The sequence below is a fragment of the Canis lupus genome, chromosome X (assembly GCF_048164855.1).
Source record: "Canis lupus baileyi chromosome X, mCanLup2.hap1, whole genome shotgun sequence".
Lineage (NCBI taxonomy): Eukaryota > Metazoa > Chordata > Mammalia > Carnivora > Canidae > Canis > Canis lupus.
Window position 1 is genome coordinate 22,945,589 of NC_132876.1, and position 25,738 is coordinate 22,971,326.

Here is a 25,738-nt window from a genome sequence, read left to right on the forward strand (position 1 = left end):
TGGGGAGGGGCCGAGGGAGAGGGAGAGAATTTCAAGCAGACTCTGCGGTGAGTCCATAGCTGGACTCAGGCAGGTCTCAATCTCACCACCCTGAGATCACTACCTGGGCTGAGACCAAGAGTTAGTTGCTCAACTGACTGAGCCACCCAGGTGCCCCAATACGTATACATTCTTGAGGAGGGGAGGTGGGAATTGTGATTGGAGTGGTGATCAAAGGGGATTTAAACTTTACCTGAAATATTTTAAGTTTTTTCATGCAACATCATTTAAATGTAAAAACCCAGAGGCCACTTAAATGTCCTACAATATAGAATGGTTAAATAAATTACAGTATATGCATATGATAGAATATTATATTGCTGATATTAATGTTTTTAGAAGAGAAATTAACAAACCTGGAAAAGTTCACCATATAATGTTAAGTGAAAGATACAGAATACAAAATTATACTTAGAATGTGATCTCTAATTTTTAAAAGTTGTGAATGTTTATTTATCTGTTAAGGAAATACACCAAAATGCATGGATATCCCTGAATTGAGAGACTGTCAATGATTTTTATTTTTTCTCATATGTATTTTCTATTTTTTCCAAGCTTGTTACAATAAGCATGCATTAATCTTATTTATAAATAATTGTTTTTCTGATTCTAAGTATTATCAGTCTTTTTTCATGCATATTTTTTATTTTTGCAAGATAATATCCTTTTATGCATGTTGCTTTCTAATGCATATTTTCATTTTGCAACGTATTGTGAATATTGTCCTGTATCTTCATTGACTTGTCTATATCATTTTATTTTTTTTCTATATATATCATTTTAAATGGTTGCATAATATTCCATCCTATGCAAGTATCATAATTTATTTAACCAACCTCCTATTGTGACACTGAGGTTATTTTCAAGTTTTCACTATTTTTTTTTATTTTTTTAAAGATTTTATTTATTCATTTATGGTAGACACACAGAGGGAGAGAGGCAGAGACACAGGCAGAGGGAGAAGCAGGCTCCATGCACCGGGAGCCCGATGTGGGATTCGATCCGGGGTCTCCAGGATCACGCCCTGGGCCAAAGGCAGGCGCCAAACCGCTGCGCCACCCAGGGATCCCTCAAGTTTTCACTATTAAAAGAGACTCTGTGGCAAATGGCCTTGCATCAACATCTTTTGTATATCTCATTGTAATTTTATTAAATTCTTAGAAATAGAATTGCTGGGTTAAAAAATATATGCCTTTAAACTTTTGGAAGCCACTGCTTTTATTGCTTACTGATAGTGTATAAAAATACCTTCTCCCCATCCTTGCCAACACTGGGCATTTTTACTCTTTTTAATATTTGTTAATATAGTAGGAGGTAACAGTGTCTTTGTGTTGATTTTTATGTCTTTGATTGTTAATGAATTTATTAACTTATTTATTTATAAAGGTTTTATTTATTTATTTATTTATTTATTTATTTATTTATTTATTTGAGAGAGAGAGTGAGCAGGAGCCGGGTAGGGGGCAGAGAGAGAGGGAGTTGCAGACTCCCCACTAAGCAGGGAACCTAACATAGGGCTCAATCCTAGGACCCCAGAATCATGACCCCAGCTGGAAGCAGATGCTTAACTGACTGAGCCACTCAGGTACCCCTGATTGTTAGTGAATTTAAATGTTTTCATTTCAAAAAAAAAGGTTTTAATTTCATATATTTTTTAGCCATTTCAGTTTTTCTTATGAATGTTTTTCTTTGTAATCTGCCAAAAAACGTGAAGAAACCCCTTTCACATGTGCATAAAAGAATTGTATAGCATTTAGTGGAATTTCATTTTTTACTGATGTATCAACTCTCTGATGTTGAGAGTGTCCTCAGATAGTGTTAGTCTGGAGAAGACAGTGTGCCTAGGGAACTGGTGATTACTCCCACTAGTTTTAGAGAAGTGGTAAGACTTTAGGGCTCAAATAATGGCTAGCAGTGAAATTAACTGTTTTTACTGATCTACAGAAGCTACCAATGGTGCAGTGCCCCAGGGCCAGCGACCACCTCCTCGTATCAAGAATTTCCAGATCAACAACCAGATTGTGAAGCTGAAATACTGTTATACATGTAAGATCTTCCGGCCTCCCCGGGCCTCCCATTGCAGCATCTGTGACAACTGTGTGGGTGAGTAAAGCCAAAGTGGCTTTGTCTGGGGGGAAGGCTGAGTTGAAGGAGGAGAGGGTTAGGGTTATTATTCCAGGGAAAAATCAGTAGGAGTGGGAAGATAGACTTATAGGAAATAAGCTAGAATTAGATAGGAAACTTTAGATAGGAAAAATGCTTCTGAACAACTGTAGATCAACTGTACTTCTGGAGATCGAATCATAATTTAAATATCCTCTAGCCTAAAATTTATATTAAAAAACCTTTTTGGAAATGGGTGAGTAGACTTTACCTGTTTTTCAAATCTGGATTTGTTTCAAGTGGAGCCCACCTTATTAGGTAGGGGGAAGAGAACCCTAGTCCACTGGAGGGCAGCAGCGGGGAAGGAAGGGATATGTAAGAAGTAGTGTTTCCAAGAAGAAAGTTGCTAGCATTTACTGAGTTCCTGCTATATACCAGGCACTGTGCTAAGTGCTTTCCCTTTCTCTCATTTAAGACTCATAAGAACCCCATGAGGTAGGTATTATCCTCTTTTTACAGGTGAGGAAATAAGTGAAGAACCTTTGTGCAGGTTCATGTAATTAATATGAGATGAAACTAGAGCAGGTCTGGTTCCAACACTGTCCTTTCATCTTTCTCTGCTGAGGCTGCAAGGGTGGCTGGTGTGCATAATACATGGGCCTATGGTTCTATCTCCATATATGTGGCTTGGTTGTAATCACTGCCTAGTGTGTGCTGAGCCCTGAGAAAGATCAGAAATAGGCAGGAAATATGTCTATGGATAGGCATATATGTGCAACTCCTTACATTACCAGTAAACATACTTCTTTTTAAAAAGGATTTTATCTTTTTATTTGAAAGAGAGAGAGAGAGCATGAGCACACATGGGTGCCGGGGGCCGGGGAGAGGAGGAAAGAGGGGGAAGGAGAGGGACAAACAGACTCTGCACTGAGCGTGGAGCCTCAGGCGGGCCTCGATCCTAGGACCCCGAGTCAAACACTTAACTGACTGAGCCACCCAGGCACCCCGAGCAAACTTTTAGCACTCTTTGTATATGCCATGGAACATGCCTGACTGAGAACATTGCTTACTTCTTATTAGCCAATTCTTTAGGCAAAGGTCAGGAAGATAAAACTTACTTTATATGGTAAAAATCTGTGTATAGATAGGATTTTTATAAATTAAAACTCATTTTAAATTAGCTAGGAAACTCGATATTTCAAAAAGGTCTGATGTGAAGTTTTTCATAAAGAATTCCCTCTCCTTATTAATATTCTTAAATATAAAGAACTCATTCAAATTGATTTTTAAAAACAAACACCGGGCAGCCCAGGTGGCTCAGTGGTTTGGTACTGCCTTCGGCCCAGGATGTGATCCTGGGAACCCGGAATCGAGTCCTGCGTCGGGCTCCCTGCGTGGAGCCTGCTTCCCCCTCTGCCTGTGTCTCTGTGCCTCTCTCTCTCTGTCTGTCATGAATAAATAAAATCCTAAAAAAAGAAACACTAACATTCCAGGAGAAATATGGACAGTTCGTAAATGGGATATGTTATTAACTAATTAACATGAAAAAGTTTCATCCTTACTATAAATCAGAGAAATAAAAATTAAAACAAGATCTTTTAAAATCCAGAACATTACCAAATAAAACCTGATCATGCTTACACTCCCTGACAGGAGTGTAAATTGGAACAAACTTTTTGGAAGACAACCTAGTAGATTCATAAAAGCTTTATTTTTTAAAAAAAAAAGATTTTTATTTATTTATTCATGAGAGATACAGAGAGGCAGAGACATAGGCAGAGGAGAAGCAGGCTCCCTGTGGGGAGCCTGATGCGGGACTTGATCCCAGGATCCTGGGATCATGACCTGAGCCAAAGGCAGATGCTCAACCACTGAGCCACCCAGGAGCCCCTCTTAAAAGCTTTAAAACATGTATACCCTTGGATGCAAGTGATCCCCTTTCTAGGGATCTGTGCTAAGAAAATAATCAGGGATCCTGTAAAAGATTTAGGTATGGAAATATTTACTTCAGGATTGTTATAATGTGGAAAAATTGGATAAACCTAATTGTCCATCCATAGATAAGTGGTCAAATAAATTGTGGGACATTCATGCAATAGATTTATGGGAAAAGCTCATATTAGAAAGCTAAATGAAATAAAATAGGAGCTAGTCTACATTTATAGTGTGATCTCAGTTACACATTTGAAAAAATATAAGTATATGCAAAGATATATGCAGGAAAATATGCCAGAAAATATACCAGTAGCTTATTATCTATGGGTTGTAGAATTACAAATGATTTTGTTTCCTTCATTTTTGTTTTGTTCTTTTGTTTTTTTTTCAAGTTTTCTATGATGAGCATATATTAATTGTATTATCAGAAAAAGTATGATTTAAAATATAGTAGGGGCACCTGGGTGGCTCAGTCAGTTGAGCATCTATCTGACTCTTGATTTTGGCTCAGGTCATGATCTCAGTCAGGCTCGTGAGATGGAGCATCGAGTCTACTGGTGATTCTCTCTCTCCCTCTCCCTCGGCCCCTCCTCCCACTCATGCTTTCTCTCTCACTCAAATAAATAAATAAAATCTTAATAAAATAAAAATGGTAAAAATATATCTGTATAAATCTATAGGTTCCAGTGTTTTTCTATGGCAGATTTGCTTGAAGTGAGGCCATATCTGTAATTCTTGATCCAGATATTACCTTAATCACTTGAGCAGGTTTTCCCTACATCTTCTTTTCCTTTGCTGAAAAGATATATTGTAGTCCTTTAGCCAAGAGATGTACCATTCTTACAGTCTTATTAATTTTGACTAGTATGTAGCTTTTTCTATTCATTAAAATAATACATGTTCATTGTAGAAAATATGGGAGGTACAGAAAGTATAAATAAAATTTGATCCCAAATTTCCTCTCCATTTTGCTGTATCTCCTTCCAGTGTCACTTGTTTGTGAAGTTAGATCACACATGATAGAGTTTTTAATCCTGCCTTTGTCACTTAACATTATATCCTGAGCATTTTTCTACATCTTAAATGTTTTGAATGTATTATTTTCTAGTTTATTTAATTACATATTATTTGCTATTCCATTTTATTCATTATCATTACACTGCAATAAAAATGATTAAATTTAAGGATGTAGAGAAATTGGAACCTTTATATACTGCTGGTGGGAATATAAAATGGTATAGCCACTGTGGAAAACAGTTTGGCCATTCCTCAAAAAGTTAAACATGGAATTATCATTTACCCAGCAATTTCACTCCTGGGTGTGTGTGTGTGTGTGTGTGTGTATACCTAAATTAGCTTGCTCAGGATACCATAACAAAATATCATACACTGGGTAGCTTAAACAACAGAAATTTATTTTTTAACAGTTCTGGAGGTTAGAAGTCCAACATCAGGTTACTGGCAGGATTGATTTCTGGTGAGGTCTCTTGTCTCTGGATTGCAGATCGCCACCTTCTTGCTGTGTTCATATGGCCTCTTTTCTGTGCTCATGCACTCCTGATGTCTCATCTTGTTCCTATAATGATACCAATCTGACATGATTAGGGCCCTACTCTTAAGACTTTTACCTCCTTAAAAGCCTTGTCCCCAAATACAGTTACATTAGGGGTTAAGGCTTTAACATATGAATTTTGAGAGGGACACAATTCTGTCCATAACAATACCAAAAATATTTGAAAATAGATAAACATTTTTGTACATTAGTGTGCATGGCAGTATTGTTCACGGTAGCCAAAAGGTGGAAACAACCCAGGTGTTCATCAACCAATGGATGGATAAACAAAATGTGTTATATCCATACAGTGGAATATTATTCAGCCATGAAGAGGAATGAAGTGCTGATATATGCTACATTGTGGATGAATCTTAAAAACATCATGCTAAATGACAGAGGCCAGACAGAAAAGGTCAAGATGATTCCAGTTATATGAAATATCTAGACTAGGAATAGAGACAGAGAAAGATTAGAGGTTACTGGGGCTGGGGGGAAAGAGAAAGTGGAGAGTTATTCTTTAATGGGTACAGAGCTTCTCTTTGGGGGTGGTGAAAAATTTTGGAAATGGGTAATGATGATGGTTGTACAACATTGTGAATTTTAAAAATGCCACTAAATTATACACTTAAAATGAATAAATTGGCAAATTGCATGTTATATATTTTTCCACAATACAAAATCTAATAAAAAATTACTGAACTTAAAAAAAAATTACTGAACTTAAATTTCTGTGCATATTTCTATTTCCTTATGAGAAATTACTGAAAATGAGTTTATTTTGCCAAAGGGGCGTGAGCCTTATTAAGACTGTTGATACACACTGCCAAATTGGTTTTCTGAAAGGTTATCTCAATTTATACTCCCACAAAGAGTATAGTGGTATCCATTTTATGCTATTCTCACCAGCACTTGATATTATTTTTTATATTCTTATTTTGATAGACAAAAATTGTCTTATTTTGTACTAGTATTGCACTGAATTATTAGTGAATCTGAAAACATTTAACTATATGTGGTATTTGTTAACTGTTTTCACCCTTATTTTCTTGAAGGAGTATTTGTATTTTGCTATTGATTTGTAAGGACTTCTCATATACTAAGGTACAGAATTTACATATATTTACACTGGTTTTTTTCTCTTTAACATTCTTTTATGATATTTTTAATATGTATAAAATGTTTTTTAAGGTTTATGGAGTCAAATATATTTTTCTTTATCTGTGTTTTCTTTTTTTTATTTTTTATTTATTCATGCAAGACAGAGAGAGAGCTAGAGGCACAGGCAGAGGGAGAAGCAGGCTCCATGCAGGGAGCCCGACGTGGGACTCGATCCTGGGTCTCCAGAATCACGCCCTGGACTGAATGTGGTGCTAAACCGCTGAGCTACCTGGGCCACCCCTATTTGTGTTTTCTTCCATTACTTTTATGCTTACTGAGAAAATCTTTTTCTACATAGGGGATAAATGTTCATCTATTCTTTTTTTAAAAAGATTTATTTACTTATTTATTTTAGAGAGAGAGAATAGGAGTGGGAAGGGCAGAAGGAGAGGGAGAGAGAATCTCAAGCAGACTGCGCTGAATGTGGAACCTGACTTGAGGCTTGAACTCACGACCCTGAGATCATGACCTGAGCTAAAACCAAGAGTTGACCACTCAACTGGTTGCACCACCCAGGCACCCCTCATCTATTCTTTATAGTTATTTAATGGTTTTATTTTATTTTTACATTAAAAATTTTTTTTAGAGAACTAGAGAGAAGGAAGGAGGTGGGGCAGAGGGAGAGGGAGAGAGAGAATTTCAAGCAGACTCCATGCCCAGCATGGAGCCTGATGTGTAACTGGATCTCACAATCCTGAGATCCTGACCTGAGTGGAAATCAAGAGTTAGACATTTAACTGGCTGAGCCACCCAGATGCCCCTGTAGTTTTATCATTTTAAAAAATAACTAGAGGTTAAGAAAAACCACACTACTCATTTTTTAAAATTTCCTTGGCTGTTTTCACCCACTTCTTATTCCTGAACTTAGTCCACCTAACATTTTTCTTTGGAAAAGCCAAGTCTCTGTTGTCAACTGGCAGTGAGGCAGCTCACTTGACCCCTCAGTGCCTTAGCTTTTTCAACTGTAATGGAAGGAAAAGAATATCTTCTTTTGCTTGACTTCCAGGGTGACTGTGGGGATGAAATGAGATGACTATGAAAACATTATGAAAAAGTGAAAAAAAGAAACCAGTGTTTTTTTATAATTGAAATTGACAGTGGTCATTGGGGTCTCTAAATTAGGTACTATGTGGATGGTGTGTTGTGCTTCATTTTGGAGGCTTTGGCACTGGATTCTCCCTTTTTCCCACAGAGCGCTTCGACCATCATTGCCCCTGGGTGGGGAATTGTGTTGGAAAGAGGAACTACCGCTACTTCTACCTCTTTATCCTATCTCTCTCCCTCCTCACGATCTATGTCTTCGCCTTCAACATCGTCTATGTGGCTCTCAGTGAGTATGCAGGGCAGTGTCTGTTGGTGAGGGGTGGGAGAAGATTTAAGGAGATCTGAGGGGAGTGGTTGGGTTTCCTGGTGGGACTTTACCATTGCAAAGGCACCCTAGGACCAATTAGAAGTGAACACTACTTTTTGCTCTCAATTGGAGCTCCAAAACTTAACTCACATCAATCAGTATTACTGAGTGTGTTGACCTTCTCATTTGGTCCTCTGCTGAAGACTGAGGCCCTGATTACTGGTCTGTACCCAGAGTAGGGGGCATTTCTGAGGTGATCCCAGAGATTGAGGATGTATTTCGGTTCTGCATCCTTTTTTCTTCTTCCTTGTAAGACCTGCTCTGTGCCAGGTAGTAGAAAGGGTTATACTAGAGAAATGACTTTCAGTAGCTTGTGGTCTACTTTGGGAGACAGAGAATACACACTCACATGTGTGCACACATACACACACACCCCAAATCCCCCTAAAGGCAGATGAGATGTGGAGTTAAAGGAGGCTTCTTGATCAAGAGATGAGTTCTCAGCTGGATTTTGAACAAGGGAGGGGAGGGACATGGATTGGTGAGGAGAGAGAATTTTTCTTGGATAGTTCTGATTTCTTGCTGTGAATGCATGTTCTCCATCCATGTCCATAGTTTGGGGCTAAGGAAGAGGGAGAGGAACAGGAAGCATGGCTTCTGTCAGACTCTGTAGTCCAGTGCCAGGTCCCACATTGAAAGTGTAAACTCTTTGGTGAGGATACTACCTGCTTGTAGGTAAGAGTCCCTTGTCTGAGTGAGGGCTTAATCTCTTGCCAATTTGTAACAAGGGATCGGGAGAAAAGGAAATGAGTGGGTACTAGGATAAGTGCATTTTTTACTAAAGTCATTGATTTTTCTTTCTACTTGTCCTCCCAATTTAACAGAATCCTTGAAAATTGGCTTCCTGGAGACGTTGAAAGAAACTCCTGGAACATATCCTCCCCTGGCAGTATGTTCCTGTGACGCCCTCTTAAACTAGTTTCGAGTAGGCTTTCTCTCTGCAGTTCTCCCACCATCTCGTTTTTCAGATGTCAGAGAGTGCCAAAGTCTAAAGTTAAAAAAACAAAAAAAGTGTAGTCTTAATGGTAGCAACCAGAATGGAAGATGGCCAGGGCTTAAAGGGAGGTCTTTCCCTCACCACTTTCTCCACTGCCTCCCTCTGAAGTCCTTCTGATCCCAGGCTCAGCCCTGCCTCCTCTAGTGTCAGTACACCTCTCATGTCACTTGACCAAAGTCCTATCTTTCTGTTACAGCTAAGGCTTATTTTGTACAGCAGTTGTATTTCTGAAAAGGAGACTCAGATGGGAATTCTATAAGTCATGTTCTGTTTTTCCCACCAACTTTTCATTTATAAAGTTTATTTTTCAATGGATTTTCCATTGGCAGTGATGGCTTTGGCTCTCTTCTAAATGTTCTCTTCAAAGAGCTAATGATGAATAAACAAGCATTTAAATGAACCAGAAATGTTAGAGAGCTACTTGTAATGACTAAACAGGAGTCCTCTACCTTTCATATATCCAGCAAGTTTAGAATTCCTGTTATTATATACGGATACTTGGCCATTTGTGATATATGTTCTGAGAGGTAAGGATGGTATGATTGGTGCCGAGAGTATGGGCTGAAGCATTGAACCCCCCTGGTGTAGCTTCTTCAACATTCCTTAACATCACCGCACTGTTCTAGAAGTGCTCATTTGCTTCTTCACACTCTGGTCCGTCGTGGGACTGACTGGGTTTCACACTTTCCTCGTGGCTCTCAACCAGACAACCAATGAAGACGTGAGTCAACTTTCCCTTTTCCTCATCACATATTCTTCCTCTATCCAGAGCCTATTCTCTCATTTCCTGCTGGAGAACTGAGTCTCCAGGGTTTGGAAGGTCGATGCAGACAGAACCCTAGGGAGATTGTTAAATCCAAAATGTGGAAGAGAAAGCACACTGCTTTGTTTGGGGCTGTGTTTTTTTTTTAAGTTTTTATCTAAATTCACCATTGTTAATGGTATGATTTGTAGTCTTCCAGACTTGTGTCCATGTTTTAGATGAATATATATTTTGTTTTTTTAGTTGAAAATAATACATATTATTCAGCTTCTGATTTTTCACTCTATTGTGAACATTTTTCCATGGCTATGCAGGTATTTTTTCCTGTTGTGGTAAAATATATATAATATAAAATGTACCATCTTAGCCATGTTTAAATATAGAACTCACTGGCATGAAGTACTCTCATGTTGTGCTACCATCACTACCATCCATCTCCAGAGCTTTTCATCTTTCCATGCTGTAGATATTTCTGCAGCATATTTTTTACTATAAGTCTTGGCTTTTATCTTGCAGATCAAAGGCTCATGGACAGGGAAGAATCGTGTCCAGAATCCCTATAGCCATGGCAACATTGTGAAGAACTGCTGTGAAGTGCTATGTGGCCCCTTGCCCCCCAGGTATTCAGAGAACTAGAAGATCCTGGGATTCTTGGGACAAGCAATTTAACCTAATCCTATTACCTGGTCTGATGCATTTTTTTGAGAGAGATAGAGAGAGAGAGAGAGAGCGAGCAAGCACGAGCACAAGAGTAGGGTGGAAAGGCACAGAGGAAAGAGAGAGAATCTTAAGCAGGCTCCATGCCCAGTGCAGAGCCCAACATGGGGCTTGATCTCATGACCTTGAGATCATGACCTGAGCCAAACAAGAGTCAGACACTCAACTGCCTGAGCCCCCCAGGTGCTCCTGATGTATCCTTCTGAATGTGGCCTTTTTGGTGTCAAATAGGTCTTCCCAAGGATTATCCCTTGGTGCCTTACTACATGGACCACAGACCACAGGCTAGTTGTTTTGAAGGGATAACCTTTCGTTCTTATTTCATTTGTTTGTTTCTTCCTTGGTTTGTTGAAGAAAACCATGAATGGAAGACAGGAGGCATGTGCTAGGATAACACTAGTCTGTTAAAGGGTAGGTTTATGTTTTCTAGTACATGCAGCAAGGTTCAGTGGGGTGGGTGGGGGAAGGGATGAATACAAAGTGCTTTATTAATTGTCCTCTCTCCTTCAGTGTGCTGGACCGAAGGGGTATTTTGCCACTGGAGGAAAGTGGAAGTCGACCTCCCAGTACTCAAGAGACCAGTAGCAGCCTTTTGCCACAGAGCCCAGTAAGTATTCCTGACATAATGGCTGAATCAGTGATAGAAGGTGTAGGCTAAATTTACACCTATGAGATATAATTAGGCAATTTCATGTCCAGTTGCTCCAGCTTCTCTGTTTCTGCTTCTGTCCTGACATTGTCTTCAGATCTTTGTGCTCTTGAGGTAGGTTAAGAGCTAGTCATTTCTTTGACATCCTGTGCCAGTCACTGGGCTAGGTGCTAGGGATATGCCAGTTAACAAGACAAACAATTTCACTGCTCTCAAGGAACTCATTGTGTAGTAGGGTTGAAAGACAAGGAAATAGGCCATTGCTCAATGTTGTGAAAAGAGCCGTGAGGAGGGAAGCATAAAATGCTATCAGAGCAAAGATAGGGGTAAGGGCAGCAGTGGGTTAGAGTTAATGAAGGGGTTACCTTGGTAGAAGGGGGCTTCATCCCTGGAATATGCAGTGGTTGTAACAAATCTCCCAGCTGTCTTGCTCAGGATATACTTTATAAAGTATGTTCCTAAAAAGTTACTATTTGATATTTTATTTTTTATAATAGCCTTATTGAGCTATAATTCACACATTATAAAATCCCTATTTAAAATGTACAGCTCACTGGTTTGTAGTATAGTCACAGAGTTGTACAATCGTCACAACAATCAATTTTAAAATATTTTCATGATCTCTCACCAAATGCCTGTACCCAGCAGCAGTCACTCTTTTTCCTCCTAGCTCCCCCAGCCCAATCCCTAAGCAGCTATTAATCTACTTTCTTTTGCTATAGATTTTCCTCTTCTGTACATTCCATGTAAATGGAATCATATAGTGTGTGGTCACTTGTGACCGGCTTCTTTCATTTGACAATATTTTCAAGGTTCATCCATGTTGTCATATATAGCAGTACTTCATTCCTTTATACAGCTGAATAATATTCCATTATATGGATAATGCCACATCTTATTTATATATTCATCTATTGATAGCCATTTGGGTTGTTTGCAACAAACAACCTTTTGATTATGAATAATGCAGTGATGAACTTTCCTGAGCAAGTTTTTTCATAGACATGTATGAATTCATTTATCTTGGCTATATACCAGGAATGAAATCACTGGGTCATATAATAGCTCTATGTTTCACCTTTTGAGTACCTTGTGAACTGTTTTCCTAAGTGGCTGCACCCTTTTACATCCCCCACCAGTAGTGTATGAGGGTGCCAGTTTCTCCACATTCTTGGCAATACTTGTCATTATTATTTGACATTCTGGTTCTAGCCATCCTAGTGGGTGTGAAGTGGTATCTCACTGTGGTTATGATTTGCATTTCCTTAATGATGTTGGGCGTCTTTCCATGAGTTTATTGGCCATTTGTATATCTTCTTTGGAGAAGCATCTATTTAGATCCTTTATCCATTTTTAAATTGGGCAAGTTGGTTTTTTATTGTTGAGTACCAAGAGTTCTCTTATCAGATATATGATTTGCAAATATTTTCTCCCATTCTGTGGGTTATCTTTTCACTTTCTTAATGGTGTCCTTTAAAGCACAAAAGTTTAAATTTTGATGTAGTCCAATTTATCTATTTTTTTTCTTCTATTTCTTGGGCTTTTGCTGTCAGATGTAAGAAACCATTGTCTAATCCAAGGTCATGAAGACTTATTCCTCTGTTTTTCTAAGTGTTTTATAGTTTTAGCTCTTAATATTTAGAACCTTGATCCATTTTGAGTTAATTTGTATATATATGGTGCAATGTAGGGAGTTCAAGTTCTTTGATTTGCATGTGGATATACAGTTGTCTCAGCACCCTTTGTTGAAAAGACTATTTTTCACCCATTGAATTGTCTTGGCACCCTCATCAAAAATCAATTGACTGTAAATGCAAGAGTTTGTTTCTGGATTCTCAGTCCGATTTCATTGATCAGTATATCTATTATTGTGCCAGTATCACACCATCTTGGTTATTGTGGTATTGTAGTAAGTTTTGAAATTAGGAAGTGTGAGTCATACAAATTTGTTCTTTATTTATTCAATTATTTTGGCTGTTCTGGGTCCCTTGAATTTCCATATTCATCTTAGGATTTGCAAAGAAGCCAGCTGGAATTTTGATGAGGATTGCATTGAAGCTATAGATCAATTTTTGGAGTATTATCTTCCTAACAAGATTAAATCTTATGAATAATTAACATGGCTGTCTTCATTTGTTTAGGTCTTCTTTAATTTCTTTCAACATTTTGGGGATGCCTGGGTGGCTTAGTGGTTGAGCATCTACCTTCGGCTCAGTGCGTGATCCCAGGGTCCCAGGATCGAGTCCCACATTGGACTCCTTACATGGAGCCTGCTTCTCCCTCTGCCTCTCTCTCTGTCTCTCTCTGTGTCTCTCATGAATAAATAAACAAAAATCTTTAAAAAATTCTTCTTTCAACATTTTGTATTTTCCAGAGTACATTTTTTAAAAATTTTATTTATTTATTTAGAGAGAGCATACACATGCAAGTGGGGGGAAGGGCAAAGGAAGAGGGAGAGAGAATCTCAAGCGACTTTGTGCTAAGCATAGAGCCAGATGCAGGGCTTAATCTCATGACCCCGAGATCATGACCTGAGCTGAAATCAAGAGTCAGACGCTTAACCAACTGAACCACCCAGGTACCGCTAGTATAAGGTGTTTTTTTAAGTTTTATTTATTTAAGTAATCTCTACCCTCATCGTGGGGCTCAAACTCATGACCCTGAGATCAAGAGTCACATGCTTCTCCAGCTGAGCCAACCAGGTGCCCTCAGAGTATAAGTTTAATGCTTCTTTTGTTACATTTATTCATAAGTATTTTATTCTTTTTGATGTTACTGAAAATGAAATAATTTTCCTAATACATTTTTGGATTCTACATTGGAAGTATATAGAAATTCAATTAATTTTTTTATATTGATCTTGTATCTTGAAACCTTGCTAGACTAGTTTATTCTAATAGATTTTTAGTAGATTTGAGCTTTCTTTTCAAATAGAATCCTACTTTTAAGTGGATGATTTTTGTAAAGTAGATAATTGTTCTCTACCCTTCCTAAATTTTGAATTCTTTTTTGAAGTACAGCAAACTCTGGTTTATATATTATTATCATTTTGAATTTCATTTTCCTGATGAATCTGATCTTATATCATAACAATCTAGGTTAGTGATGCTAAGTTGAAGGTAGGGAAGGATAGTATTTTAGAATCACTAAGGGGGCATTTTCAAACCACATATCCCATCTGAAGATTTTGCCACCCTACCCTATTTGATTTAGGATCAGTGTTCCGGTGAGCTGTGTGTTAGGGAATAAAAAAGACTGAGAACCACTCAGGCCTTCTTAGACAAGTATGTTATAGCATTCTGTTGTGAAGGGAAGGGGTCTGTGTAATTATTTGTGGTCCCTTTTATTAATATCACAAATAATGATGAAAACATCTATCCACAACAGTGAAGAATAGAATTCAAACTTCAGTCGCATTCTGTTGAGAAGACTAGAGTTCGGTCTTGGTTCTGAGTTTGGTGTTGGTGGATGTATATTTGTAGCATCAGTGTGGTTGATGGATTCAGAGGAAGAGTTAGGTGTCTATGTATTATCTCCATTTAGATCTTAAGGGAGAGTTTTGTATTGAATTTGATACGTTTTCCTTCTCAGGCCCCAACAGAACATCTGAGCCCAAGTGAGATGCCGGAGGACACCAGCACTCCTGAAGAGATGCCACCCCCAGAGCCCCCAGAGCCCCCACAGGAGGTGACTGCAGCTGAGAAGTAGCCTATCTATGGAAGAGACTTTTGTTCGTGTTTAATTAGGGCTGAGAGAGATTTAAGGGGAGAAGATAAACCTGAGACAGAGAGCAACCGAGCTGTCCCTTTTATTGTTTTCCTTTGGTCTTATTCACCCAATTGCACACTGGCATTTTCTTGCTGCAAGCTTTTTTTAATTTCTGGACTTGAGGCAGTCACGGAAGATGTCAGTCACCTCTGGTAACTGGACAAATGGGTCCCTTGGGCCCCGACACTGGCTTTCAATGGCCTTAGCCATGGAGTCTCCTTGGACTCCCCTCTCTTTCCTCCAGATGCCAGCTCTCCTGCTTGGGGTCATTGACCCAATTCTGGGGTTAAAGTTTCTTGAGACTGGCTCAAATCCTCCCAAGCTGCTGCATGTCATGAGTCCAGAGGCCGTCACAGAAAACTCTGGCCAGGGAATCCTAACTGGATTCCCAGGGCCTTCAGAACTGAAGAGGGTGAAGAGTGGGCTTGGAGGATTCTCCTGGCTACAAAGTGCCAACATTGGCAGCAAATCCTTTCAGGAATGGGGCAGATAACTTCCACTTGTATTTATTCATGTAGCTTCTCCTCTGTCCCCTGCCCACTCTCTAACACCCAAGCCCCACTCTTTTTCAACTAGAAATATGTAAGTAGTTACTGTAGAGAAAACAACCACATTTCTTGTAGACTACCTGGAAACTTTTTAATACCTGTGCCATTCTTAGTAAGAATTTATGAGATGCCAATGACATGGCCCCTTGCACTCTTTGTCTCATCTCTCCTCCTTTCTCGTTAGCCCCTTTTGTTTTCCTTTTGACTCTTGCTCCTGCTAGGAGCAGGAACAGCAGTAATAAAAGTCTGCACTTTGGTGATTCCTTTTCCTCAGAGGAAGCCTGAGTGCTCACTTAAACACTACCCCCTCAGACTCCCTGTGTGAGGCCTGTAGAGGCCCTGAATGCACAAATGGGGAAACCAAGGCACAGAGAGGCTCTCCTCTCCTCTCCTCTCCCCCTATGTCCCCTCAAAAAAGAAAAAAAAAGAAAAAAAAGAATAACCAGTACTTCCATTAGGCCTCGGCTGAGTGAGGAGGGAAAGCCCAGCACTGCTGCCCTCCCGGGTAAACCCACTCCAAGGCCTTGGCCCACCTCGGGCTTGGTAACCACACGGGGGCTTCCTCCAAGCCCCACTCTTCCAGCACTTCCACCGGCAGAGTCCCAGAGCTGCTTCACCCTGGGGGTGTGCTTTGACCCCCAGTCAGCTCTGCTCAGGACCTGCTCTATTTCAGGGAAGAAGATTTATGTATTATATGTGGCTATATTTCCTAAAGCACCTGTGTTTTTCTCTTTCTAAGCCAGGGTCCTGTCTGGATGACTTACGGGGAGGGGGGGGGAGTGTAAACCAGAACTTTTAATCTATTTGAAGGTGATTAAACTGTGTCTAATGCAAACTGCCTGCCTCCTCCTTCCCCCCTTCCATTTCAAAAACCACCATGAGGTTGTGAATGTCTTTGTGTGGGGGGTAGGGGTGGGGGTTGAAGGGGTTGCTTGTTATTACATACTTCCATTTTCTAGGGGACCCTTGAGTTGGAGAAATAGCTCCCAAACTCTCCACTGATCTAGACCACATTTTGAGCTAAAGTTTACCTTATTCTGGACTATGAAGTAAAGGGCTTTCAAAGCAATATACAGTTTAGCACGATTGGGAGGGTTGGAGGGGGTATATTTACTTAAGAGAACATGTTCTTTATTAGGATATTGTTTTTATGCAGAGGGATGCTGTTAATTGCAAATGAGTCTTGATTATTAAAGCAGGCTCCTTGGAGCCTCCTCTTGGAAATATTTTGTTAGTGATCTTTTACAAGCAATGGCATATATTTCTTTTTTAAATGGTCTAAAATCAAGACTCCTTACCAATGCCTATCTCACCCTTCCCAGTTAATCAAAATTCATGAAATTTGGCTGCTTCCAGATTTTTCTGTATGTCTTCTTATTTTCTTCGTATTAGAGTTTGAGTGTAGCAATCAGGAGAAGCAGAGAGATGGGTTCTGAGTGACTCAGATTCCTCTCCTATCTGCCTCTATTTTTCCATTCTTTTTCTGGATCTCTCACTTTTATCTTTGTAGCTAGATTTCATTAGTTCAACATAAGGCCAAGCCTGAAGAATTTGGAAGTTACTAGATTTTTCCAGTTAACCTGACACTCAGATGAACTCCTTTAGCCCACTCTCAGCCTACCCTGTCTCAGCCCATCTCTTCCCTTGGGTTAGGACAGATTTCTCTCCTTGCTCAATCACTTTCTCTCCTTACCTCAACCACTCTTCTGCTGATTTCTGAGGTGAAGGGTAAACCTGGAAATCCCTTATCTCTAGTGTGAAATGAGTTTTTAAAAAGTTTCTGCTTTTTCATACTCCCTGCCCTCTTTCTTTTCCTTTATAAATCTTCTGTATTTAAGACCTTGGCCTGAAGATTTGTCCCATTCATACCATGCACCAGCTGGGACCATCCTTAGTCTGAGTTTGGGTCAGAGAGGAGATTGCAGAATTGATCCTTCCCCAGGGGGAGTAGGCCTTAAATTGTTTACTCTTTTCAATGGCTGACATTCTTTCCACCTCTCACCTTCCTCTCCATCCCTTAAGTTTCCTATGCACCCCACTTCCCTGGGCCAGGATGGCTGGCACAGATCCAAAACCGCTGAGGGATGGTGGAGTTTGGCTATTTTGGGACCACTTCTCCATGTCTATTGGGCTCTGGGGCCCTCTTTGCTCTAGTGGAGAGCATCATCCGCCCCCTTTGCTTTTTTTCCCAGTGGCAGATATGGGTTCTAATTTCATAGCAACTAAATTCCATTCTTCATGCCCTGCCCTTCCTGCCTTTGCCCCTAAAGGCCCCTTTTCCTACTGACCAAATCTCTTTACCTTGTTGGGGGAAAAAAAGTATTTTGTTTTTAAATCTATTTTCTAACTTAAATGCAATTTAATATGTAAATCTCTGCACTTTTGTGTGAGCCTACAAATATGTATGTGTGGTAGGTTTTTCACTCTTTGGTATTTCTTAATAAAGAAATTTTTCTTTTTGGGGTGAAGCCAATTAATGAAGGAGACTTGAATGGTTTTAGAAATACAGGGATGTCTGTTTTTTTGTGCTTCTGCCTTATTTCTTTACTTGTGCCTAGTGTGAGTAACCAGCCCTTCCCCCACCTTTTGACTCCCTTCCTTTGAGAAAGCCCTCAGCTGAGTGGGACAGGGAGAGGGACCTGTCCTGTGTTTGGTACTCTGGGACTGCTTAGATTGGCTCAAGTAGTAACCTAGCAACCTAGCCCCCTCACTCTCCTCATGGCCTAGCCCTGTTAGTGCTTTTCTTCTAGTTCTGTTCATTGATTCTCCTGAGGCTGGGGCCAGGCTAGGGAAAATCACCAAGGGATCACAGTGAACTGATAGTTTGCCCTTTGTCCTGGTGCTACTAAAGAACAGGAATGCTTTCAATAATTCCAAAAGCATCTGTGTCAGTTTTAAGAATACATTCTGGGTGGCTCAGTCTGTTGGACATCCAACTCTTGATCTTGGCTCAAGTCATGATCTCAGGCTTGTGGAATTGAGCCCCTGAGTCCCCTCATTGGGCTCTGCGCTCAGCAAGAGGTCTGCTTGAGATTTTCTCCCTCTGCCCCTCACCCACTTGCATGCATGCTTGAACGAGTGTGCCCAGGTGCACATATGCATTCTCTTTCTCCCAAATAAATAAATCTTAAAAAAATAAATATTCTGGGAATCACTTGCTATTCTTAGGCAATAGATTTTAGAAATAGTATCAAAGGCTAAAACTGTGCATATCATTAGTTTTAAAGGATGCAAGCCCAGCTCACAAAAAGAGAGTCATTGTGAATTTCATGTTTTGGCTAAATGCGAAGTGGGAATGGGAGCTAAAAATCCGCATCTGCACATTTTTGAATGTCCTATAGGATGTTAATGTAAGTGGGATCACCTAGTGTAATTAGCTTGGTCTGATTATTTTACAAATCAACACAAAGTATGTTTTTACAATTTTATTTATTTTTAAACATTTATTTATTCACTTAGAGAGTGTAAACAGGGGGAGGGACAGAAGGAGGGGGAGAGAGCGAATCTCAAGCAGACTCCCCTATGAACAAGGAGTCCAATGCAGGGCTTGATTTCACGACCCTGAGATCATGACCTGAGCTGAAATCAAGAGTTGGATGCCTAACTGACTGAGCCACCCAGCTGCCCCTCTTTTTACAATTTTAATGTATACACTGAATTTCCAGGAATGCAACAATTATGCAAATTAAGGGAAGATGGCATTTTATTTGGTTCAGAACTTTATCAAGAATTGTGACTTGAAAATCATGTCACCAACAGCAATGCCATTCATGGATTTTTAAGGTGACAGTGCAGTGTACCTGTATTTGTCTTTCTTTGTTGCAATTGCATTCACAGTGGTTCTACATATATAAGTGGAAGTCTCTATTATATCTTTTAGTATAGTCTTGTTCAGGCATTTGCATATTGAAATATATATTATCTCATAAACAAACTTCCTTTTTTTCTCCTTTATATTGTAATTAGTGTATTATATTACTATTCTGGAAATGATGTATATAAGCAGGTTATGTTACCTATGAAAGTCATTTCAGGGTGGCAAAGGGCATATCATATTGTATCTACCAAGGGAAGATTGGAGCTGATAGGGTTGAGAACCACTGTATTATATCAAAGGTCCTTTTCTACCTCTAAATATTTGGAAAACTCAGAAAATAAACAAACATCCCTCTTCCCTCACACCCTTAATGTGCTTTTTAATTTTAAAAGCAACACATGCTCATTATTGAACATTGGGAAAGTAAGATGATTTTTAAAATTACCCATAAACTCATCACCAAGATATAATAATCACTGTTAATGTTTTGGTGTATTTCTTTCTAACTTTTTTCTGTGCATGCATGTGTGTGGGTGTGTGTGTATACATATATATCCATCCATACATATATATTTACATATATATCTTAAGTGAACTCTACCCCCAGCATGGGGCTTGAACTCACAGCCCTGAGATCGAGTCACATGCTCTATCAACTGAGCAAGCCAGGTGCCCCAGTGTGCATGTATATTTTTAGACGTAACTGGAATTCAACTATAAATAGAGTTTGTGATCCTGCTTTTTTTCTTAGCATTTTCCATATCATTAGAAATCATTTGAAAATACTTAATGATTCTATAACATATATATAACCCCCTATTGTCAGCCACGTAGGAGTTTCATTTTACATTATTATAATGTTGTGATGAACTTCTTTATATATAGGAATATCTGTGATAATTTCCTTAGGATAGATTCCTAGAAGTGGAATCACTAGAGTCAAATGGAGTGCTCCTTTAAAGGCTCTCAATAAATATGGCCAAATTGCTCTACAGAAAGCCTGTCACTATTACTCCTGCCAGCAGTGTATCAGAGAGCCTGCTTCAACACATTTCATTTAAACATTTGGTAATTTATACTTATAAACTGGTATCTCGGTGTCACTTCATTTCTATCTCTTCTGTTAATAATGAGGTCAAACATTTTTCACACCTCCCCTCTGCCTTATATTTCTTGCCATTTGTATTCTGTGAATTGGCTGTCCAAGCCCTTTCTTTTTCTTCTGGTATTGGGAAGTTTTCTACTCAATTAGTAAATGAGAATTTGGAGCTCAAATACCACCACAGGCCAGGAAATGAGGGGGCCTTGATTTAAAAGTGGTTTTACAACTCTGAAACATGGTGTAGATGACCTCCCTGACATTCCATACCCCTGCACCTTCTTCAAGCCCCGCTCTCGTTACCTTTTCTGTCAGCCACCGCCCATCTTCAGCTATCTGGTTGTTCCCATGTGGCTAAAGGGTTGTAGTTTTGTGCCAAATTAGAGATAGGAGGGATCCCTGGGTGGCGCAGCGGTTTGGCGCCTGCCTTTGGCCCAGGGCGCGATCCTGGAGACCCGGGATCGAATCCCACGTCGGGCTCCCAGTGCATGGAGCCTGCTTCTCCCTCTGCCTGTGTCTCTGCCTCTCTCTCTCTCTCTCTCTCTGTGACTATCATAAATAAATAAAAATTAAAAAAAAAACAAATTAGAGATAGGATGATTGTCATAAAACTGGGGCTCTGTTAAATGACGTTGCTGAAAGGAACATGCTTGCATTTGCTCTTGTTCTCTCACCAAATTAAATATTGTGACTTACCTAAGGTCACATAGACAGTTACTGGTAGAGCTGAGACCAAATCCCAGATGTCCTGACTCCCAGTCCAGAGAGCTTTCTGGCATAACCCAGGTGCAGACAGATAAAGAGGTTTGAATATCTCCAAGTGTCTACTTGAGAGCCTTTCATTTATTGGACATTCAATAACTACTTGTTGAAAACTAACTATGTGCTAGGGTTACCTTTAGGAGAAATTGCATTGCTGACCCCATTCTCTTGTGAGTTAAGAACTAGCAATGATTTTAGGGTTTTTAAAATCATTTTGGATTAGTTTTACCAATGATCTCTCCATTTTAAGCATACAGGGAGCTGACTATATATAGTCAGGCTGATATGGGGGTGGTTGCCAGAGTTTTTTTTTTTTTAAACTTAAATCTCTTAAATATTTCTCCAGATCCCTGCACTTAGGTTGAACTGATGATGGGGTTTCTTTAGCACAGAGTCAGGAAGTTGCCTAGTCTGGTTCCCACAGTCAAGTTGGCTGTCCCTTTGTGAGGGTCATTGCCCTGGGCTCCTTCTGACGCGATCCCTGGCAGGTCCCAAAGGCAATGGTATACAAATGCTATATTGGTAACTGTGAAGTTATAGGAAAAGGTGAAGCCTACATATCAAGTGCTATAGAATTCCATTTATTTAGGGCCTTCCTGGAGGAGGAGTCTTGGCTGAGTCTAGAAGGGAGGCAGTTCCTTCCCACTTGATTGTGTTGTCCGCTGAATATTATAGAATGTGGCCGACGTTGTGTGAAAAGCTAAGGTAGCCTCTATTGTGAAGGAGAGGTGGGAGAGCCACTTCTTTTCCCCAGCTGGGAAACCTCATACCTCATCCCGAATTTCCTGACTTGAAAGGGGGGAAGGTGTTGGAACTCACTGAGACTACAGTGATCGGTGCCCTTTTTTCCTTTTTTTTAAAAAAGATTTTATTTATTTATTCATGAGAGACACACAGAGAGAGAAAGAGAGAGAGAGGCAGAGACACAGGCAGAGGGAGAAGCAGGCTCCATGCAGGGAGCCCTATGTGGGACTCGATCCCAGGTCTCCAGGATCACACCCTAGGCTGAAGGTGGCGCTAAACCACTGAGCCTCCTGGGCTGCCCTCCCTTCTTTCTTTTTAAAACCCTGCTTTAGCTTTTGTTTTTAATGCCCTTGGTCTCTAATGGCCCCATCACAGCTTCCACTTATGCCAAAGACCTGGGTGGGGAGACCTTTATGAGTAACAGTTGGAAGCCATGGCTGGGGCTAGTGTCAGACCACACTGCTGTAGGGTTTGGCTGGTAAGAGAGGGAATTTGTGGAGTTGACAGCCTTCATTGTGAGGTTGTAGGGAAGCCGATTGGAGGCGACCTGGGGAAGTCTAAGGTAAGTTTCTGAGAAATAGGGACAGTGAGTTCATTCAGGTGGGATGTGCTGATTCCCCCAGCTTCTTCCCTGCTGAGCCAGGGAGGAGGAAGTTGCTCCTAACCTTGAATTGGGGAAGAGCTTGCTGGACTCTAATTGTTCCTTCTTGAATCTGGCCTGTATCCTCTTCCTTCTAGTGGCCCATGGATGTCCAAGGGAGTTGCCTAAAATAACTCTGGTGTTCAGGGCTGATCATACTATTGCAAACTGGGCAGATCCAGGGCTTCTCCCCCACCCAAACTCCTCAGATGGGCTTACTCTCCATCTGTCTGTCTGGGTACCAGAGCTGGCCCCCTCTAGCCTAGATCCCAATATCCAAGGGGCTTGGATATCAGTTTGTCTCTAGAGTCTAGCAGTTAGTCTGTAAACAATCATGTTCTGAAATGGTCTTTATACTCATTCTTAAGCTCAGTACCCTGAGATTACAAAAGAGTCAGAGAGCCACCATTTATTGTTACTATGGGCCAGGAATTTATATGCATGATCTCATTTGTTTAACGACCCAAAGAGGTAGGTATTATTAGGCCATTATTCTTTTTTAAATTTAATTTTTAAAATTATTTTTTATTGAGATTAACATATAACATAGCGTAAATTTAGGATGTGCAGTGTGTTGGCTTGATACATTTATATATTGCGATATTGAATATTTTTATTTTACAGAAAAGAAATGTATATGTATGTAATTACCTGAAGTCATGTAATTACTAAGTGGAGGAGCCAGAATTTGAAGACATTTTAGTTTAACTCCAAAGCCTTTGCCCTTGGTCACTACACGAAGTAGGGATTCAAGCTGAGATGGGCCTTGAAGGGAATGAAACAGAGGGAGGAAGGTGTTGTGGATTTAGGGGTTCTGACACGTTATCATTCATTATGCATTGATTTTGTGCTGGACACTCTGCTAAGCATTTTATGTACACTAGTTCACTCAATCTTTGTAACAACAGCATGGGGCTAGTACTACTGTCTCCACCTTATTGATTTGGAAAGTGAGGATCGAGGAGGTTAAGTGACTTGTCCAGGGTGACCCAGCTAAGGGACAAAGCCAGGACTTGAACTCGGGTTAGCCCTGACTCTTAACTGCTAGGCTTTGCCTGTCCACTTGCTATCCCCAGGCCCTAGAGGGGCCTAAGGTCAGAGGAAGAGCCCAATGCCCTCTTGGACTAGCCCACTTCCACCCTTCCAAGGGGGAGCTAGAGGCTATAGCCACCTGGGCCTCTGACATAGACTAGGAGTGGGGATAGAGGGTCTCCAGCTGGGAAGACTCAGCCTCTTGAACTGCAGGCCTCGATTTGCGGGGCCTAATGGATAATACGATGAGGTCCCTATTGGCATCTTCTAGAAGTCTATGGGCTGGAGAAGAGGTTCCAGCAGCCCTGCCTGGAGGAGGAGCTTCAGGCCACGGGCTAAAGCCCTACCTGACACTACACTTCTCATCCCTCAGGCCCTGGCCTATAGAGTATATTTCCTTGTTGCCTCTCCTCACCTGCCCCTCCCAAAATCCTGTGGTCATTGGAGTCTTTGCACGACTACCTACTTCCAGCCTATATCCAGCCTATAAACCCAAATGGGGCCAATAGCCCTGAGACACTTCCCACTCTCCTCCCTAGGATGGGTGGGTGGGAGTTCAAATCATTTCTCAGTCTGATTTTGCTTTTTCTGGTATTTCCCTTTTCTCAGCTTAGACCTAATAGATAGATATTACCCAGGGATTTTGAATGGGTTGGGAATCTCCTCTGATGAGGTCCCCTTGCTGTGTGTGTGTTTTAAGTACCATGGGCATTATTCATCCCCCACTCCCCACCTTCCCAGAAGCCTGTGCCAAAAGACAGCAGGATAATGACTTGGCTACTGCCTCAAGTTGGAGGCCAGAGGTCTGGGTTTTTATTTTTTCAAAAGTTAAAATGTTGTTCTTTTTAAAATAGACATAAAAATAATAGATACTTTTGAAATTCAAACAAAAGAAAAGAAGAATATAGAAGGTGAACACCTCTCCCTCACTCCTCCACCCCACCCTACTTGTCTCACTGGTAACCATTTGGTGCAGATCTTTCCAGTCTTTATTCTTTTGTATGTTTGCCTTTTCTTAGATAAAAATGGAATCACCCTATAAATAATGTTTTAGTATTTGTTTTTCCCCCATGATATAGCACAGACTTCTTTTACAGTAAGAATGTTTGTACATTATTTGTATAATTTTAAACTTTTTAATTAAACAATAAAAAACCATGAAGATCTTCCCTGTATCATTAAATATTTTTCTACATCATGATTAATGATGCACAGTATTGTGTGAATGAAATATAATGTATCTAACTAACTCCCCATTTGTGTTGTTTCCAGTTTCTTACTCTCAGAGACAAAGCTGTTGTGAGAATCCTTGTCCATATATCTGATATATCTGCATGCACTTATGAGACTCTTTCTGGGGATCAAATCCAAGGAGGGGAATGGCTGGGTCAAAGGGTGTCAAAGGTGCATTACAGGGGGTCAGATTGCCCTCCAAAGGGCAGGGGCTTCTGAAAGCTTGTTGGGCTCCCTGCATAACTTCTTCAACCTGACTGAGCTGCAGGTTCCTCCTCTGTAAAATGGGAAGATGATGGTATGTACCTTGGGGCTGGGGGTACTGTGAAGATGATCTGAGAGAATAAATGCAAAATGCTTGGTTTTGGGCAGTAAGTGATATCATTGGAGTCGTGAGGCTGTTTGGGCCTCTCCTCATTTCTTTGGTTAGGATACTGCTTGCCATTTAGTGGCTGTGGGTAGCAGGAGCAAAGCCTGGAAGCAGAGTGGCCCTGTCCTCACTCTGGGGGCAGCTCTCAATCCAGTTTGCCCTCCCTAATGCCGTTAATGGCAGCATAAACAAAGGAAGCCCGGGGTCTCCATCTCTGTCCTACCTTCCTGGAGATAGTGTAGCTTCAGTGGGCACAGATGGGGCCTGAGAAGAGGTGGCCCCAGAGGGAAGGCCCTGCGAAATCCAAACCTCTCCTATTTGGACCTGGACGGCTCCTAGTTCCGGCCCTTCCTCACTGAGGGGTCCTCAAGGCTCTTGATAAATAATCATTCTAGGAA

The 25,738-nt window shown here is 40.4% G+C and overlaps 1 protein-coding gene across 3 annotated transcripts in view; it reads left to right on the plus strand.

Moving 5' to 3' along the window:
* The window catches only part of ZDHHC9 (zDHHC palmitoyltransferase 9), an 86,588-nt gene extending 70,110 nt beyond the window's left edge, over positions 1 to 16,478 (plus strand). For all 3 annotated transcript variants that reach the window (XM_072816403.1, XM_072816402.1, XM_072816401.1), the window contains 7 exons: positions 1,984 to 2,142; positions 7,983 to 8,120; positions 9,026 to 9,072; positions 9,815 to 9,919; positions 10,478 to 10,581; positions 11,189 to 11,285; positions 14,919 to 16,478. In XM_072816403.1, the coding sequence (XP_072672504.1) occupies positions 1,984 to 2,142; positions 7,983 to 8,120; positions 9,026 to 9,072; positions 9,815 to 9,919; positions 10,478 to 10,581; positions 11,189 to 11,285; positions 14,919 to 15,035 (767 nt within the window). In that variant the 3' untranslated portion in view covers positions 15,036 to 16,478. The remainder of the gene's footprint in view (positions 1 to 1,983; positions 2,143 to 7,982; positions 8,121 to 9,025; positions 9,073 to 9,814; positions 9,920 to 10,477; positions 10,582 to 11,188; positions 11,286 to 14,918) is intronic.
* Positions 16,479 to 25,738: the final 9,260 nt, after the last annotated feature.